At 44.4% G+C, this 15077-nt stretch overlaps 3 protein-coding genes across 3 annotated transcripts in view; 2 read left to right on the forward strand and 1 right to left on the reverse strand.

The window, feature by feature from the left end:
* The first annotated feature begins 14 nt into the window (after positions 1-14).
* On the forward strand, positions 15-6847 carry CSUI_003424 (peptide chain release factor 1). Its single transcript, XM_068063622.1, has 6 exons — positions 15-2287; positions 3113-3272; positions 4104-4247; positions 4682-4827; positions 5281-5453; positions 6074-6847. The coding sequence occupies exons 1-6, from the start codon at positions 818-820 to the stop codon at positions 6261-6263; spliced, it is 2283 nt and encodes a 760-aa protein (XP_067924407.1). The 5' UTR covers positions 15-817; the 3' UTR covers positions 6264-6847.
* On the reverse strand, positions 4790-12781 carry CSUI_003425 (aar2 protein). Its single transcript, XM_068063623.1, has 3 exons — positions 10116-12781; positions 7557-9049; positions 4790-6308 (listed from the first exon to the last, which is right to left on the reverse strand). Exons 1-2 carry the CDS (start codon positions 11848-11850, stop codon positions 8526-8528), a joined length of 2259 nt encoding a protein of 752 aa, XP_067924408.1. The 5' UTR covers positions 11851-12781; the 3' UTR covers positions 4790-6308; positions 7557-8525.
* Positions 12767-15077, forward strand: part of CSUI_003426 (ribosomal l25 family protein) — a 7193-nt gene continuing 4882 nt past the window's right edge. The window contains exon 1 of the mRNA XM_068063624.1: positions 12767-14843. Within this exon, the coding sequence (XP_067924409.1) occupies positions 13364-14843 (1480 nt within the window). The 5' untranslated portion in view covers positions 12767-13363. The remainder of the gene's footprint in view (positions 14844-15077) is intronic.

The raw sequence follows: 15077 nt of genomic DNA on the forward strand, positions 1-15077 counted from the left end.
GCATGCGCCCATCCCGAAAGATAAAGAAAAGGAGTCTTAGTGTAGGAGAATGGAACTCAAGACGTCCATAAAGCTTTTCCATTACAAGTCAGGGAAAGGAAACGGAAGGTGTCCCTTCTGAGAAACTTCGGTGTGCACAGCAAGCCGTCGCGAGGTGTATGTACACCCGAGCAAGCCTCCGTTTGACCACAGAAGAGGGGAGTTTCAACAAGAATACGTGGCTCGCTTCTGTATAGAAATGTCTCTTTACCTCCGATGCCTTCTCAGGTCTCTATTAGTCCTTTTCTCCCGGAAGAGCTTCACTATATCCTCGTACACCTCACTGGTGTGTAGGTACACCGTCTGTTTGCTAGTCGCAGCTTGCAGCACCCTATCACCCTGGACCTACGTCGGGAAAGTATATCAACTCTTTTCTTTCTTTGCAAGAGAACATCTGCCTTGCTCGCCGGCGCGATACACTGGATATCCCTATGAATAGGAGCTGTCCTTCCTCCTTCCTCCGTCTCTCCGTCTTCCACGAAACACCTACACCTTCTTTCAAGAGGGCGTGTGTATCCAAGCATCATTTCAAAGAAACAACTACAGATACAGAGTCATTTTCACTTGGCCCAGAAGCATTTCTGTCAGTCCTTTTGAACCTTCTCTGAACCCTCATTCTCGTGTCATATCTGTGACTTCTTTCCCAATTTGTCTCTTAACCCGAAGGTTTTCTGGTAGCAGGTCTCTGTGGAAGGATTTGTATGTCTGTGTGTTCCTCCACGACTTTCCATCTGAGAAAAGCTTGTCTCTCTCTTCTGTTGCATATCACCATGAAGAAATGTCGACCAGAGCTGTCATATCCCAACTCCGGAACAGGTGTTTCTCTCGGGATTCTCCTTCTTCCTCTTCCTCTTCTTCTCCCCCTTCCTCCTGTCCCTCTTCTTCTCCTTTCTTCTCTTCTTCTCCTGCATCTCGCTATCCGCTCAGAGGGTTACATAGCTTGTCTGAGAAACGCGTCTCTTCGTCAGTTCATCTATGCCGACTTGTCTTTCTCCCTCAGACCCAAGGAGGTCAACACCTAGTTGGCGTTCTATTACACCCACAAGAAAAACGATTAGTCACAGCTACTTCAACTCTTCCATCATATAACTGTAGTCTTTCTCCTTCTCTGAATCCCTCGAAGAAGCTCTTCTTTTGGACTCCAAGAAACAACACACGGTCTTCAAGAAAACAATCTCCCTTTCAGAACTGTCCTTCTTCTTCACTTCCTCCATTTTTCTATTGTCTTTTCTCCTCTTGTTCCTTTTCTCCAGGTTCACCGAGATTCGTCGCTTATCAGAATCGTTTCATGTGTTGTTCGTGTTCTTCTCTTTCGTCTTCAGCACACTTGAGAGAAGAAGAAAGTCATCTATCATCTTCTTCTTCTTTCTCTCCCTCTTCCTCATCTCGAGATCTCTATAAGGGCGCTGTAGGCCTTCCTCCTTGTCATAGGCAGCGGCAGCTTGAACGCTTGGCTAGCCTCGTTCTTAGCTATGTCGATGATGTATCTTCTGACACAGGAATAGACGAAGAAGATCAAACAGAGGCAGACACTTCTCTTCCTTCTTCTTCTTCCTCTGAAGAAGGCGAAGGAGAAAGGAGGAGTTGCACTGATGAGAGTAACAGACCTCGTACAAGAAGAAAGAAAGGAAGTACCGGGGGAGGGAGTGGATATGTGTCGTGTCTGACTGAGAATATCTTTCCTTTGTCTCTTGTTGAATCTCTTAGAGAATACAGAGATATCTGTACTGAGCGAGATGTCTTAACGTCTCTATTATATGAAGAAAACGGCGTTACTTTCACAGAAGATAAAGAAGAAGACCCGGAGAATGAGAGGTGTAAGACCAGCAATCGTAGTTTCTCCAGCCAAGGACTTAAGAAAGGAGAAAGACCGGAAGGGATGAAGCTCCAGAGTAAAGGACAGAAGATGATGCGGGGTAGATATCAATCGAAAGAAGAAGGAGAAGAAGCTAATGAAGACGAGGATGCCGATATGAAAGAAGGTGAAGAAGACGAAGAAGAAGAGAATGATCGAGACCTTCCTCAGTGTCTTTTATGTGATCCAGATTGGAGAGATTTACATGAGAAAGCAAAGCAACTGGAAGAAAGTCTTCGAGAAGATCTCTTACTTCATCGGCTGTCTATACACCGTGGACTACGCCAGTTGAATTCTTCTCCTGACTTCCCTACTAAATCAAGCGGAGGAGGAGAGACCAGTCTCTCTGAACATGATGGTGGAGACGAGCTAGAAGGAGATGCTGTCGTAGAGGTATGCAGCATCTCACTCTTATTTTCTTTGTTCTCTCTCACTAAGAAGGAGTATAACTACAAACCATTCTTTCCACTGTATATACAGGTGTCTGTATGTGCACTTGAACTGCATGTACCATGACCATAGAAACGTGTCATAACTGAGCCTTCCAGAAGGAGTAAATCAAACGTTTCTTCTCACTTTTCTTTCTCAACCACCTGACATAAAGAGAAGTTTCTTAGCCTCTTCTTCCTTCTCGTTTTCTCGCTTGTCTTCACTCTCTCAGTTGAACTTCTGTATCTCTCAGAGAGACAATGGAGAGAAGCTGGAGTTAGAGAAAAAAGATGAGAAAGAAATCTTTCTTCTTAGTGCAGTTCCTATCTGCATATCTCTCAACTTTCTTTCCTAGAAGGACTGCTGGTGTGTATTCTATAGTTCTAGCTTTGTCTCTAGTGTTTATACCAGGTGTAAGTCAGACAGAGATCAGTCTTTTGATCGACATAAAGACATGAAGAAGTGAGAAGACTGTCGAAAGTAGAGAGAGATACGGAGGTTCTTTTTCCCAGTCTGCCTCGTCTCTGTCACAATCAGGGAGGCAAACTGAGTGTGTTTTTGCTTCTATAACTGGATTAGCTATTGCTATAGATGCATACCAATTAGGTATTTCCATCTATTCGTGTATCTCAAATCTATCTATCTATCTTTAATCTATCTTTAATCTATCTATCTTTAATCTATCTGTCTATCTATACGTGGTTGGCTACACCTCAGTCATTCCTACATCCAGGTGGACTGCATGTGTACACATGTGGGCGGTGCGTTGTATGATGTACACTCGCGTAGGTTCAGGCTGGCGTAGGAGGAGAAGATGCAGCTCTCTTTTCACGAGATCTGTTCTGTATGTATGAGGTCTTTGCTTCTTCTCAAGGATGGAAGTGGAGAGTGCTCGATCTCATGCAGACAGACCGAGGAGGCTATCGACGAGCTACTGCTGAAGTAGAAGGTATGTGTGACAAGAAAAGTGATGTAGACATCACTTATGTCTGCATGTCTATCTACTGATAGAAGCCAAGACTTCGAGTAAAGGAATTCTCTTCATGGTATATCCATCAGGTGAATGGTAGAGACGGATAGACAGGTAGATACATGGCTGGGGAGATAGGTAGAGAGATGGTAAGAGAGATAGGTGGATCTACATAGTTGAGTAAGTAGATTGGTGGATAATGCGTCTTGAGGAGTATCTTCTTTCTATCCTTCGTGGAATCCTCATATACCACCGTACACGTGTGTATCAAGTAGAAGGCATGCATAGAGATGTCGAGAAAGACATCGATCTAAGTAAGTGCATGTGTAGTACATCTAGACAGCTCGTATTGTCTTTTCTAAATCTACTGCGAAAAGTCCCTTCTAAAAGACATCTTTCTTTCTTGCATCGGAAAACTGATGCTCTTGATCTACGTGCCACGTGCAGAGAGGAACGACAGGTAAGCTACGTATACAGACAGATGAATGCTCGGCTTGTAGAGTTATGACACTTACTTCCTCTTCTCTAAAGAATATAAAATTCTTTTCAACTGAATTTTTAGAGAGACAGGCTGATCTGAGAGAAGGAGAAGGCTTGTTATATCTCCGTCGAAATCATAAGGTATCACATGTATTTGTATATACACCTTATGCTCGTGGCCTACGTAAACACGTACAGACACGAAAGGCAGACTTGCATACGGTTTCTTCCATCCATTGATCTCCGCGTTTCTTCTCTTTGTATCATCTGTCGCTGTTATCGCTAGACTTTTTCATCTTCTATCTTCCTTCTGTAAGCTCTGTTTCTCAGGAAAAGGAGCTTATGGGCTGTTCTCTCTGGAGGCAGGGGTTCATCGTGTGCAGCGGATCCCTCCGACGGAGACCCGCGGTCGCATGCAAACCTCAGCATCTGCAGTCTCAGTACTACCACGGAGTAAAGATCTAGAGAAGAAAGGTGAGAAAAGAAGAAGAAAGGTATATGTGATTGCTCCCATGTCTTCATTCCAGAAAAGATAGTCGCCGCCGGGATCTCTGATCTCAACGGTATAGAGAGGCAGCTCCAGATAGATGGATAGATAGATAGATAGACCGATACACTGTTATAGATAGAGAGATAGCAGGCTAGAGATGGAGAGAAAGATAGATATAGATAGGTGCATAGATAGTTGGCTAGATATGGAAAAGAACGAGAGAGACATCAGCAAGATCCTTCGTATCTTACTTTCGTTTTCTCTTCTTGTTGAGTGAGTGACCCTGTCATCATCCCAGCGGTTCTACAGAGAGAAGGAGATTCAAGTTGATTAACGCCATCAGAGTCTTTGAATATAACCTTGGCTATTCTCTCTTTTCCATTCTCTTTGATCTTTCTTTGTTTCTTTCTTTCTCCAGTCGACATGTCACCCGCGACTTTGAAAGTAGAGTTCATGAGATCAAGCGGCCCAGGAGGCCAGAGTGTTAATAAGAGCGAGACTGCCGTTCGCCTCACACATAAGCCGACGGGGATCTCAGTCCACTGCATGCAGACTCAAAGCCAGGTGAGTATACGTGAAGGACATAGTAGAGAGATAGACAGATGATTAAACAGGTAGATCGTAGGTAGATAGATAAGCAGACAGGTACACGAACGAGTACTTCAGCCCGAGAAGATAGGGATGGAGCTAGCAGAAAAGAGATAGAGATAGCACAAAATGAGTCTACTCCCGTATCTGAATATATATATGAATTTGCAGTTACTCTAAAAATCTATCTATCTAATGATGTCTCTCCCTCTACATGTATCTGCCTATGTATATATATCCACATCTATTTGTCTGTGTATCTATGTATACGTAATCTGTTCTCTATCTGATGGATCCCGAAGTTCTAAGAGATTCTTTTGGAAGGCGGATGACAGAGTATAAGTGCTTATGAAACGAGAGAGCGACTTTGCTTGGTTTTTCTCGGTGAGTCAATCCTTTTCTCTCCCCCTCTCTTCCATCTTGTTACAGACTGAGAACAAACACATTGCAATGACACTTCTACGAGATCGTCTTCTTCAGCGACTTCTTCTCCAAGAGACTCAACAGAGAGATGCCACGCAGGAAGCTCAAATGGGAACGAAAGATCGAAGCCAAAAGATCCGCACGTATAACTTCCAAAGAGACGTTATCATTGATCATAGGTAAAATAGTCTCTCTCCCCCTTTGTACACTCTCCGTATATGCTGATCTATATCTATCTATCTATCTATTGCTGCTGATGTCATACTTTCTACTGTCGGGGTGTCACTATTGTATATGCTGTTGTATCTATCATCAATAGGACTGAAGTCCTCCGTGGCGGTCACTGTACGACTCCGAGAAGAGACATAGTTACAAGACGACGTAGGCGCCAGAGAGATAGACTTGAAAGGGAACGACACCGTTCTTCCTTTTTACCTGAGACCTGTATGTTCACTCCGGTTTATGCTCTAGATGTAGATGAAGGGTGTGAAGGAGAATAAGGAAGAAAGGACTGGCAAATTTGACGAAAAACGATTTGAGGAGAAAGGCATACCTTAGGTTAGATGGTATTGGAAACCGCTAACTCTGTGGTTTCTTTCGTCTCGGCTTATATGCGGACAAGCAGAGATTTCAAGGAGAAGGCGGAAAGGCCATGTAGATGGAAGATCGAGTTTCATGTTCTTAACTTCCTCGTCTTGTATCTCGTGTTTCACAGACGGAGCTTTTTCTCTAGCTACTTCGTCCTCTTCTTCTTTATCCACCCGTTCACTTGTGTGCTTTTCTCTCCTTGTATGTTTAGATGTAGACTGCAGTTGCATGGCGTAGAGATGTTTCTGAAGACGTCATCAGGTCTTGAAGATGTCCATGAAGTTCTTCGAAAAAGAAGAGAAGAGACGCAGATCTCGGAACTTCTCTCCGCCATTGAGCGAAGCCTGACTGTGGAATATAGGAACAAGAAAACGAGCTCTCCAGGCGGGACAAAAGGCTGATCCATATGTATACATAGAAATGGCAAAGGAGAGGAGAAAGAAATGCTGCAGGAAGGACGACGAGATCGGGAGAGGCAAGCAAGAAAAGAAGAAGAGACAGAAATCTCATTTCTGAACCTTGATCTTTGTGTTTTCTTCGATCAGCCGTATTCACCAGAAGAAGTTCCAGAGATGTCTAAAGCACACATGTGAAGGCTCATAGGAGGCGGGCGCATAGGTGCCCTGTGGTCGCTGTTCGTCTACGCCTTTTCTCCCTAAGCTCATCTTGGGATTCGGGTTGGAGGGAGACTATAGAATGAGGAGAAAACAGACTGCTTGTCATACAATGAAGTATCCCAAATGAGAAGAGAAAGAACAGTAGCTGCCAAGGCGGATGAACATCCTGAATAAAGACATGCTTTCCTCTGTTTATGTTTCGAGGTGGGGTATAGACATCTGTGCTTGTCTGTATGGATTGATGTGACAAAGATGATCTATGAGACTGAAGCAGATCAGATTCTACGATGTGTGCTGGTCATATTAACTCTCAAGTGCGACTCTTCGTGTAGACTAGTCCACCAGACTCATATGTCAATGTATACGTACTACATATGTATATGTATATATATATATATATATATGCATACACGCACACTTTGTGACAAGTGCCTATATGAATCTATATGTCTATATATGTCATGTGTTCATGAATGGCTTCACAGACGCCGTCATCGAGGTCTATCACTCCATAGAAAGAGAGAGGAGTTGACCCGTTACTAGGATTGATCTTGACAAGGAAATAGCTTCTACCAAGTCTCTTCGTTTGTGGATCATTTTTATCATTGTCACCACTACTATCGTCTTGTTGCTGTCTCTCTGTCCACTTCCATCGCTTTCCACTACCATGGTCAATATGGAGGACAGCGGGTAAGACGCCGGGGAAATACGAGATTTTAGAACTTCACTGATACACTACCGAACCATTCGACAGGATAGGAAAGATGAAGTTTTGTGTATGAATAGACAGAGCTATATATAGCCAGTGCTTTTCTTTCTTGATAAGCACAGAGTGGCGGAGAAAGGCAGGAAGACGACATAAGAGTTTTCAGAGCCCCAACATGAAAAGTCTACATAATCTCCATACCAGGGACTTCACACATACCTTGGACTACTCCTTGTTCTTTCAGCAAGTAACGGGAACTTCTGTGAACTTCATTAGAAGCGATAACCTCCTTTATTTCTCTACGTAGCCAGATACTATTAGTCTATTCAGAGACATCTTCGATTGATGTGGAACAAGGAGTCTAGCCTCACTCTAGCTCGGCTCGGCTTTATCGGAGCATGCTCTCTAGACCGATCTGCGTAGAGGCCGTGCCGCAGAAGCAGATGGTGCCTTCTCCAAGTGATCAGACCTCTCTCCCCTCCCTACACCCTCCTTTCTCCCGCGTCTCAAGAGTGTCCTGAAGAAGAAGAGTATAGATTGTTTGAATTACAGGAATGTCTTCTTTCTCATAGAAACGTCACCCACCAAGAAGGGACTACGAAAGACGAGATGAGAAGAGAAACCTGAAAAGGAAGAGAACGGCCTTAAAGAAGGTGTCGCCCGCTACACTCTCCATTACGAAAAGAAGCACCCCCACTAACACGAGAGCCTCACTACTCTAAGCTGTTCTCTCCTTGCCTCCTTCCCTTCTGTTGGTCTCACAGGACGGGGAGGCACCTATCGGAAACTCAAACGGAGAAGGAAGATGGTTCTATAGACAAAACAAGCGAGAAAAAGCATGATGCCCAGAAGAAGGTAACGAGGGATATGGGTGGAATGAACGAGTGAACTGTCCATCTCTTCTCATTCTCTCCACTACAGATTATAGAAGACACGTCTCGACTCAAGCTCTTAATCTACCGTCTCCAATAGGACGCCTCGGCGCTTTCCTTCTTCGCCCTTAAGGCAGAGCCTACATAGCCCCTGTATGTATGTATAATAGGAAAGAAAGAATAAAGGACATTAACAGCAGAAGAGAAGGAATCTATCTGATAGACGATGAATTCCTGAGACATCCCCTCCCTCTGATCTTCTTCAGACCGCAGAAGTTCACAGGTGATGTCTTCCCTTTGTCTTTCTCTCTTTCTCTGGTTTGCCTCAAAATCCTTCGATCTCTTTCTTTCTCTCTCTCTCATACAAGAAAGAAATGGAAACCTCTGCACTACCGTCACATCATTCTTTCCCGAGAAGAGAAAGAAGAAGAGATTGAAAGAAAATCTCAAGTAAAAAGACGACGGCTACTACTCATCAGCAATAGAGACCTCCGCGCGTTTCAAGTCTTCCTCGTCGACAATGATGGGCTGATCTTCCTCATCGAGAAAGAGAAGCGAAGGATCTGCGGTCTTCGCTAGGAACTCTTCGCAAGCTTGATCTCCCTTCTCATGGGTACGTGGCATGATCTTCTCTAGGAGTTGCCTAAGCCATCCGGCTCTCTCCTCTATCTGCTGAAGTAGCTCCATCTTCTTATGCTTTTCCTTCTTCTTTGCTTGTCTTTTATCCACTCCTCTTTCTTCCTCTCCTTCGTTAGCGATCTCCGGGTGACTCTGAACCTCCTTTGATCGAGTCTTCTCGGCTGCCTCGACATTATTCAGATAATCTCCGGGGGATTCTCGTCGATCTTGATGAGTAAGACCCGAGCAAACGACGACGAGAGATAAGGCTGAAGACGTGAGAAAGCTTTTCTGGAGGAGTGCGTCTTCAAGGAATTCACTAGGGCATTGCTCCAACTGGCAATAGACAACTCGTATCAAGGAAAGATACATCTCTGAAGAAAGATCAAGAAACAAAGGAGAAAGCAAAGGAGAAACCATCGAGTATGTAGAGGACGGAGGTAGAAGAATAGTGAACAGATCACGACTGTAGACAGACAGAATTCATCAGCGCTGTGTAGAGAGATAATGGCTGGGTGTCTAGCAGGAGTGTGGCATGGGCGAATGAGTACCTATAGGGTGGATTTCGTGACTGAAGAAGAGAATGGGGAGTAGGAGAGAGGAGAAGACGAGACAGACGGTGCTTAGATGTCTTGAGGGCATAAGAAAGGAAGGTAGGAGAAAAAGAGGAAGGACTGAGAGAAAAAGAGAGGAAGAGAGGTTTGAAAGAAGCAGCCCTTGTGTGTCTTCATCTATTCTTTTGAGAGAAGAGGCTTCATGTGAAAAGGATCACTGCTGGGTTCGCGGCAAGACAGGTCAACTCCTAATCGCACCTGCCTGTCTCTGGAGATGCTGCATCTGTACGTACACTCCACTTTGGAAAAGACTGGGAGGTACGTGGTGCTAGATACATGAATGACGGCAGTAGAGAGAGACTGAATGAAGAAAAACGCACTTTCACAAAAATCCGCACGATCTATGAAAAGGTACAAGAAGAAAGAGACTCCCCTTTGCCTCTTAATATGGGGCAGCGATAAGGAAGAGCCGGATCGAGGAAGAAAATTCACTTCTCTTTCTCCTTAGAGTGCCGGAGAGATACATCTCTCACATCCTGGTACTATCTATCTATCTTTGATGTATCCCTGCTCTATAGAATTCAGCCTTGCTCTTTGATCTATCTATGTATCTAGAAACGAGAGAGATAGACAGTACGAGGGAAAGCAAACAGAGAGACTCTCTGAGAAAGATCTCTCTTCATTAGAGTCGCTATCTACCTTTTCTATGGACTTCATGAAAACAACCTAGACACTTGGCCTGTATGACTGTACACCTCGCCTCATCTCTCTCTCTGTCTCTATCTCTTTCTTTCCCTGATCTTTATCCTTCTTGTCTCTTTCGCTTTCTCCTATCTATCTATCTATCTATCTATCCTTCTTTCTTTTCTTCTTCTTCATGACTTACCAGGCAGACGATAGACAGCCCGTTCAGACTGACAGAGGAGTTGAAGAAGTTTCTTCCATTGCTCGAAGGCGTCATACCGATGAGCCAGTAAGAAAGCTATATACGACAGTTGAAATTCTCCTAGTAAGTTCCTCCACGTTCTCTTTCTTATTCTTCTCCAGCTCACTTTTTCTTCTTCTATTAACTTTCTATAGATATCATCTCCTTTACAACTACCTTCTTCATTCATACTTTCTTCTTTCTCTTCTTCTTCTTTCTCTTTTCCTTTCTGTGTCTTCTCTTCTTCCTCTTCGTTATTCGTCTCCTCTGAATCTTCTTGTACATTCATATGAGGTGGGTCTGCTGCTCTTCTATTCGCATTCTCCTTCGCCACTTTCTTCTTTTTCTCTTGATCTTCTTCACTCTCTCCTTCTTCTTTTTCTTCGTCTTTCTCTTCTCCCTCACGAGTATTGAGTTCTTCTTGGACTTGCTCTAATATAGATAAGAGAGAAGAACTTCCATCCATCGCTTCAATTGTCAAGACTCTCGATGCTGCTTCGATAGCTTCAGCTGGGGAAGCCCCCCTTTTCCTCGCTTGGAGTTGGCATTGAAGAGCTATCGATAGCGCTGTCTTCTGAATAGATGGGATATCTGTAAAGTAAAACCGCTCAATTCCTGAAGACATCATCTTATCCAAATCTTCTTCTTCTTCCTCTTCATCTTCGTTTTCTTTGTCACCTTCTTTATCTCCTTCTTCCTTCATCTCTATATCACGTTGCTCTTCTTCATGACCTCGAGGTGAAGAGGAAGAAGAGGAAGACCGATCATCATTTCTTTCTTTCTTCATCTTTTCCTGTTCTCCTTTGCCTTTCTGCCTAGCCTTCACAGTAGATGTCTCCTTAGATGGATGACCTGAAGAGCCCCCAAGGAGTTTTTCTTCTGCTTCTGAGACAGGTTGAGAGAAAGGAGAGAAGATCTTCTGAAGAGGTTCGATACGTTCAAGACAAGAGCGAGAGATCCAATCTGTTAAGACAGACCACATAGGGACGTATTGCTGGGGATAGACACCAAGATACCTATCCATCTCTAGGCGGCGAACAGCCCGTCGATATCTTTCTTCTTCCTCCTCATCTTTAAGCTTCTCAAATCTCATTTTCAACGGATTCCATCGACGTACACATACCGAATGAGGTGAGAAGTAGATGAACTCTCCTCTTATACCTTTCTGTGTATTGTCAAGACATTCACCTACAACGTCATCCACTTTCATTGAGGTGTAAAGACACTCGAAAGCAGACGAGGAGTTCTTCTCTCCACTTCCTTCATCCTTCTCATCATGATCATCTCTCCCTTCTGAAGAAACCTTCAATCTTGAAGGAGTCGAAGAAGAGGGAAGAGAATAGAGAAAGTGACAGCCGGGCTGGATACACTTCACGCCTGAGAAGTTCGGACCGATCGTCCATAGAGCACAATCCAGGCCTACCTTAGGAGGAGGAGGAGGGGGTGAAGAAGGAGAGGATGAAGATGATGAGGTAAGAGGAGAAGACGGAAGATTAAGAAGAAGAAGAGAACAACTACCAAGCTGTGACGCAGCGACTTCGGGGGAAAGAATAGGAGGAAGGTTTCTCTCGTAGAGAGAAGAAGAAGAAGAAAAAGAAGAAGGTGCAGGAGGGGGAGGCATTAAGGCTTCACACTCTCCACCCGCAGTTCCTCTACAGGATGAAGAAGACGAAGGAGAAGAGATTTTGAACAGCATCGTGTCTACATCGGTTGAGGACGTAAAAAAGACTGATGGTAGAGACACAAAACTTCTGCTTGGAGAAGAAACAGATAGAGATAAGAAAAGACAGAAAGAAGAGAGAAAAGAAGACGCGGGAAGGATACAGCGGGTGAAGAAGTTGATAGGCGAGGATGATAGAGACAGAAGAATCGAAGATGGATCTAGAGTAGTGAGCTTGGTATATCAAGACGAACACACAATAGAAGATTGAGAGAATGAAAGGAAGAATGCCGCGTGAGAGAACGAGGATAGCAGCACACTTGAAGAAGTGCTTGATGGAGAAAATTCTCAAGAATTCTCTCTCTCTCTCGGTGCTTTCTCGTTTCTTACATCCTTAGCTAACACGCGAATTGTGTGGGCTGTTGAAGAAAAGGAAAGGAACCAACGGAAGTCTCCAAGAAAATCTCTTTCCAAACTCCCTCGGGGAAGAAGGAGAGAGAGACGGAGAAAAGAAAGAAAGAAAGAAGAGAGAGAAAAAGAAAAGCACGACAAGGTGTCATAATACGAAAGACTTGAATGAATGATGTCCGCCCAGTCATAAGAATAGCAGGATTGTCTATTTTCATTCACCTTGGCTCTACTTCCCTTGCATCGATGAGCGTAAAGAAGAAGAGAGATACCTTCCTCCTGAAAGATTTCGCAGCAGCTGGACTAAAAAGGCAACTTTCTCTGAAACTTGCAAAGGAAAAGAAAGAACACACACCTCAACTCTCCCCTACCCTCGAAAGACTCGATCTGCTGCTAGAAGCTCGATGAAGAGCGAGAGGGTGAAGAAGAGAAGAAGATGCGTGGATTTCTTTCCTTCTCTCTCTCTCTCTGTAGCCATGAAAGAAAGAAAGAGAGAATGACTCGGGGGAAATCTCCTCCTCGATGGTTAGGGGAGAGAGTCCGTGAAAGAACAGAATCGAGAGAGGGAGCGAGAGCGAGTGAGAGACAAAGAAAAAGTCTTTTTCTCTCTTCTCCCTTTCTCTTGCATGCAAAGAAAAGAACGCGAGTCAAGCCCTATAGAAGATCGTCAAACACACGCTAGTAGGGGAGATGTGTATGTATGCTGCCTCACCTTTCTCTTCTTCATCTTCTCGAAAACGTCCTTTCTTGTTGTGGTTTCTCTTTCATTCTTTCTTTCTTTCTTTCGATGCCCCCTACTGGGGGTGAGCGATTCACTCTCTCCCGCTGTCTTTGAGATAAATTGCTTCACTCTTTTCCTCTACTTTTCTCTCCCTGTTTGCCAACTGGAGTTTCTTTCCTAGCGTTCTGGTCGTCTTCTGAGCTGCTTCTTCAGTCTCTTCTTTCCTAGGATATTTTTTTTCTCCTCTTTCTTCCGATGTTCTAGGCTTGCTTGCCTGTCCTGCCGCTGCTCGTGTTCCTTAACATGTACATACACATGTATGAATGAAGAGAGGAGTACTTCCTCTTTTGCTTTCTTTTCTTCCTTGTACAGGGAGGCGGTTCAACTAATGTATCCCAACTTTTTTCGCTTCTCTTCACGATGAGAGGGTGTTCAGTCATTTCGCTCTCTGGTTCTCCTCCTCGACAGTATCCCTCTCCTAGGGTATTGCGTTCTTCTCCTTCTCCCCCTCCTTGTTCGGCTTCTTCCTCCTCTTTCTCTTATCTTCTCTTCACTTCGCCTTCAAAACGATTTCGAGCTTTCTCCTCCTCTTCTCATTGTCCTAGCGATGCTTCTCCCTGCTCATCACACACGTCTACGTGTTCTCCAGCTCATCGTCGGATCTTCACGATACCGGCCGCAACAGTCCCGCGGGGTGTACGTACACCCCAGTACAAGCAGCACATGCAGATGTACACTCAACGTACACTGGTTTCCTCCCGCCGTTTTGATAGGAAAGATACGATCTCCCTCCAGAAAAGAAAGTCCACTCATCGCACTTGTCCTTTAACTTCTTTAACTTGTAAATCTCTTTCTCTTTCTTCTTCCTTATCTCCGGCCATCTATCCCTGTCCTTCCTCTTCTTCTGCTTATCTCCATCCCCATGGGACTCTCATAATTCACACACCTCTTCCTGTAGATAAGAATCGCCTCTCTCCCTTCGAGCTTCCTCTCCTCTCAGCCTTTCCATCCGTCGTGTGTCGCTCTCTACGAACACAGGCATCCCTTTCCTCTCCATGTAGACAACAGCAGCGCGTAAGAAGCAGCACCATTGCAGGTCATCGTTATGCTTCTCCTCTTGCAAAACATCCGTCATCTTCTTCTCCTCTTCTATCTCCATCTTCCTTCTTTCTCTCTTCCATTCCTCTTCTTCCTTTCTCTTCCTTCTTCTTGACCCCTCCTCTCTCAACAACGTCTTTCTTTCGCTTCTCGCCCTTCGTCTCCTTCACTTCTTCTTCAAGCAGCAAGTCAGACACTCCGTCTCCATCTCAAGATCAGCAGCATGCATCTTCTTCTTCTTCCACACCCTTCTCTCCGAGGAGCTATAAGATGGAGCTCCTATCTAGACAGTGGCCCTTCATGAAAGCAGAGATGGTTCGCTTCTTCGAGACGCAGAATGAGATCCCTTTTGATCGCATTTCCAAGCAGCACCCCGCTGCCGTCTCTTCTCCCTTTCATTCGCCTCATTCTTCTTCACGAAGTCGAAATAAAGATAGGAGAGGAGAACAAGAAAGAGAAGAAGAGGAAGGTTTCTCGCATCCTAATCATTGGGGAGAAGACGAAAAAGAGAAGATGAATATGAAAGACACAAAGGCAAGTTTCATTGAGAACGTCGTTGGAACAAAGAGAAGTGCGTATGAGAGCAGCGGGAATATTCTCTTCGGCAGAGAAGGAAGAGGAAGCTCTGCAGTGGATTTAAAATGTAAAGAATGGGAGAGATTCGTTCGGAAAGAAGATATACAAAGAGAAGGATATGTACCCTGTATAGTGGAGAAGTATGGTATAGAAAGAAGACTGGCCATCAGGAGAGATCTCTTAGAAAGCATCGCTTTCGACGAAGAACATGGACATCTATCTTACTGTAAGCTTCATCGATCACTCTCGCTGTCTCCTTTTGTCTCTCTTTCTCTTTCATTCTTTCTCTGTCTCTCTCCTTACTTTTTAAGACGAACGATAAAGGAGAGAGAGCTCTCTGGCTGTGTCTCCTTTATCGTTCCTATCGGTATTCTACGCGATAAGAAACCTACCAGACGGCATGGAGGTTATGAAGTGCATTGTTGCTGAAGTGCTTTCTCTCTTCTTCTTCCTCCCTTTC

Source organism: Cystoisospora suis, assembly GCF_002600585.1.
Source record: "Cystoisospora suis strain Wien I chromosome Unknown contig_1526, whole genome shotgun sequence".
Taxonomy (NCBI): Eukaryota; Apicomplexa; class Conoidasida; order Eucoccidiorida; family Sarcocystidae; genus Cystoisospora; species Cystoisospora suis.

Coding starts and splice junctions, on each gene's coding strand:
- CSUI_003424 (XM_068063622.1), top strand. CDS start 818: ATGTCGACCAGAGCTGTCATATCCCAACTCCGGAACAGGTGTTTCTCT. Junction 2,288..3,112: donor AAGGAGATGCTGTCGTAGAG/GTATGCAGCATC, acceptor ACACTCGCGTAG/GTTCAGGCTGGCGTAGGAGG. Junction 4,828..5,280: donor GCATGCAGACTCAAAGCCAG/GTGAGTATACGT, acceptor ATCTTGTTACAG/ACTGAGAACAAACACATTGC.
- CSUI_003425 (XM_068063623.1), bottom strand. CDS start 11,850: ATGCTGTTCAAAATCTCTTCTCCTTCGTCTTCTTCATCCTGTAGAGGA. Junction 9,050..10,115: donor GGCTGTCTATCGTCTGCCTG/GTAAGTCATGAA, acceptor ATCTTTCTTCAG/AGATGTATCTTTCCTTGATA.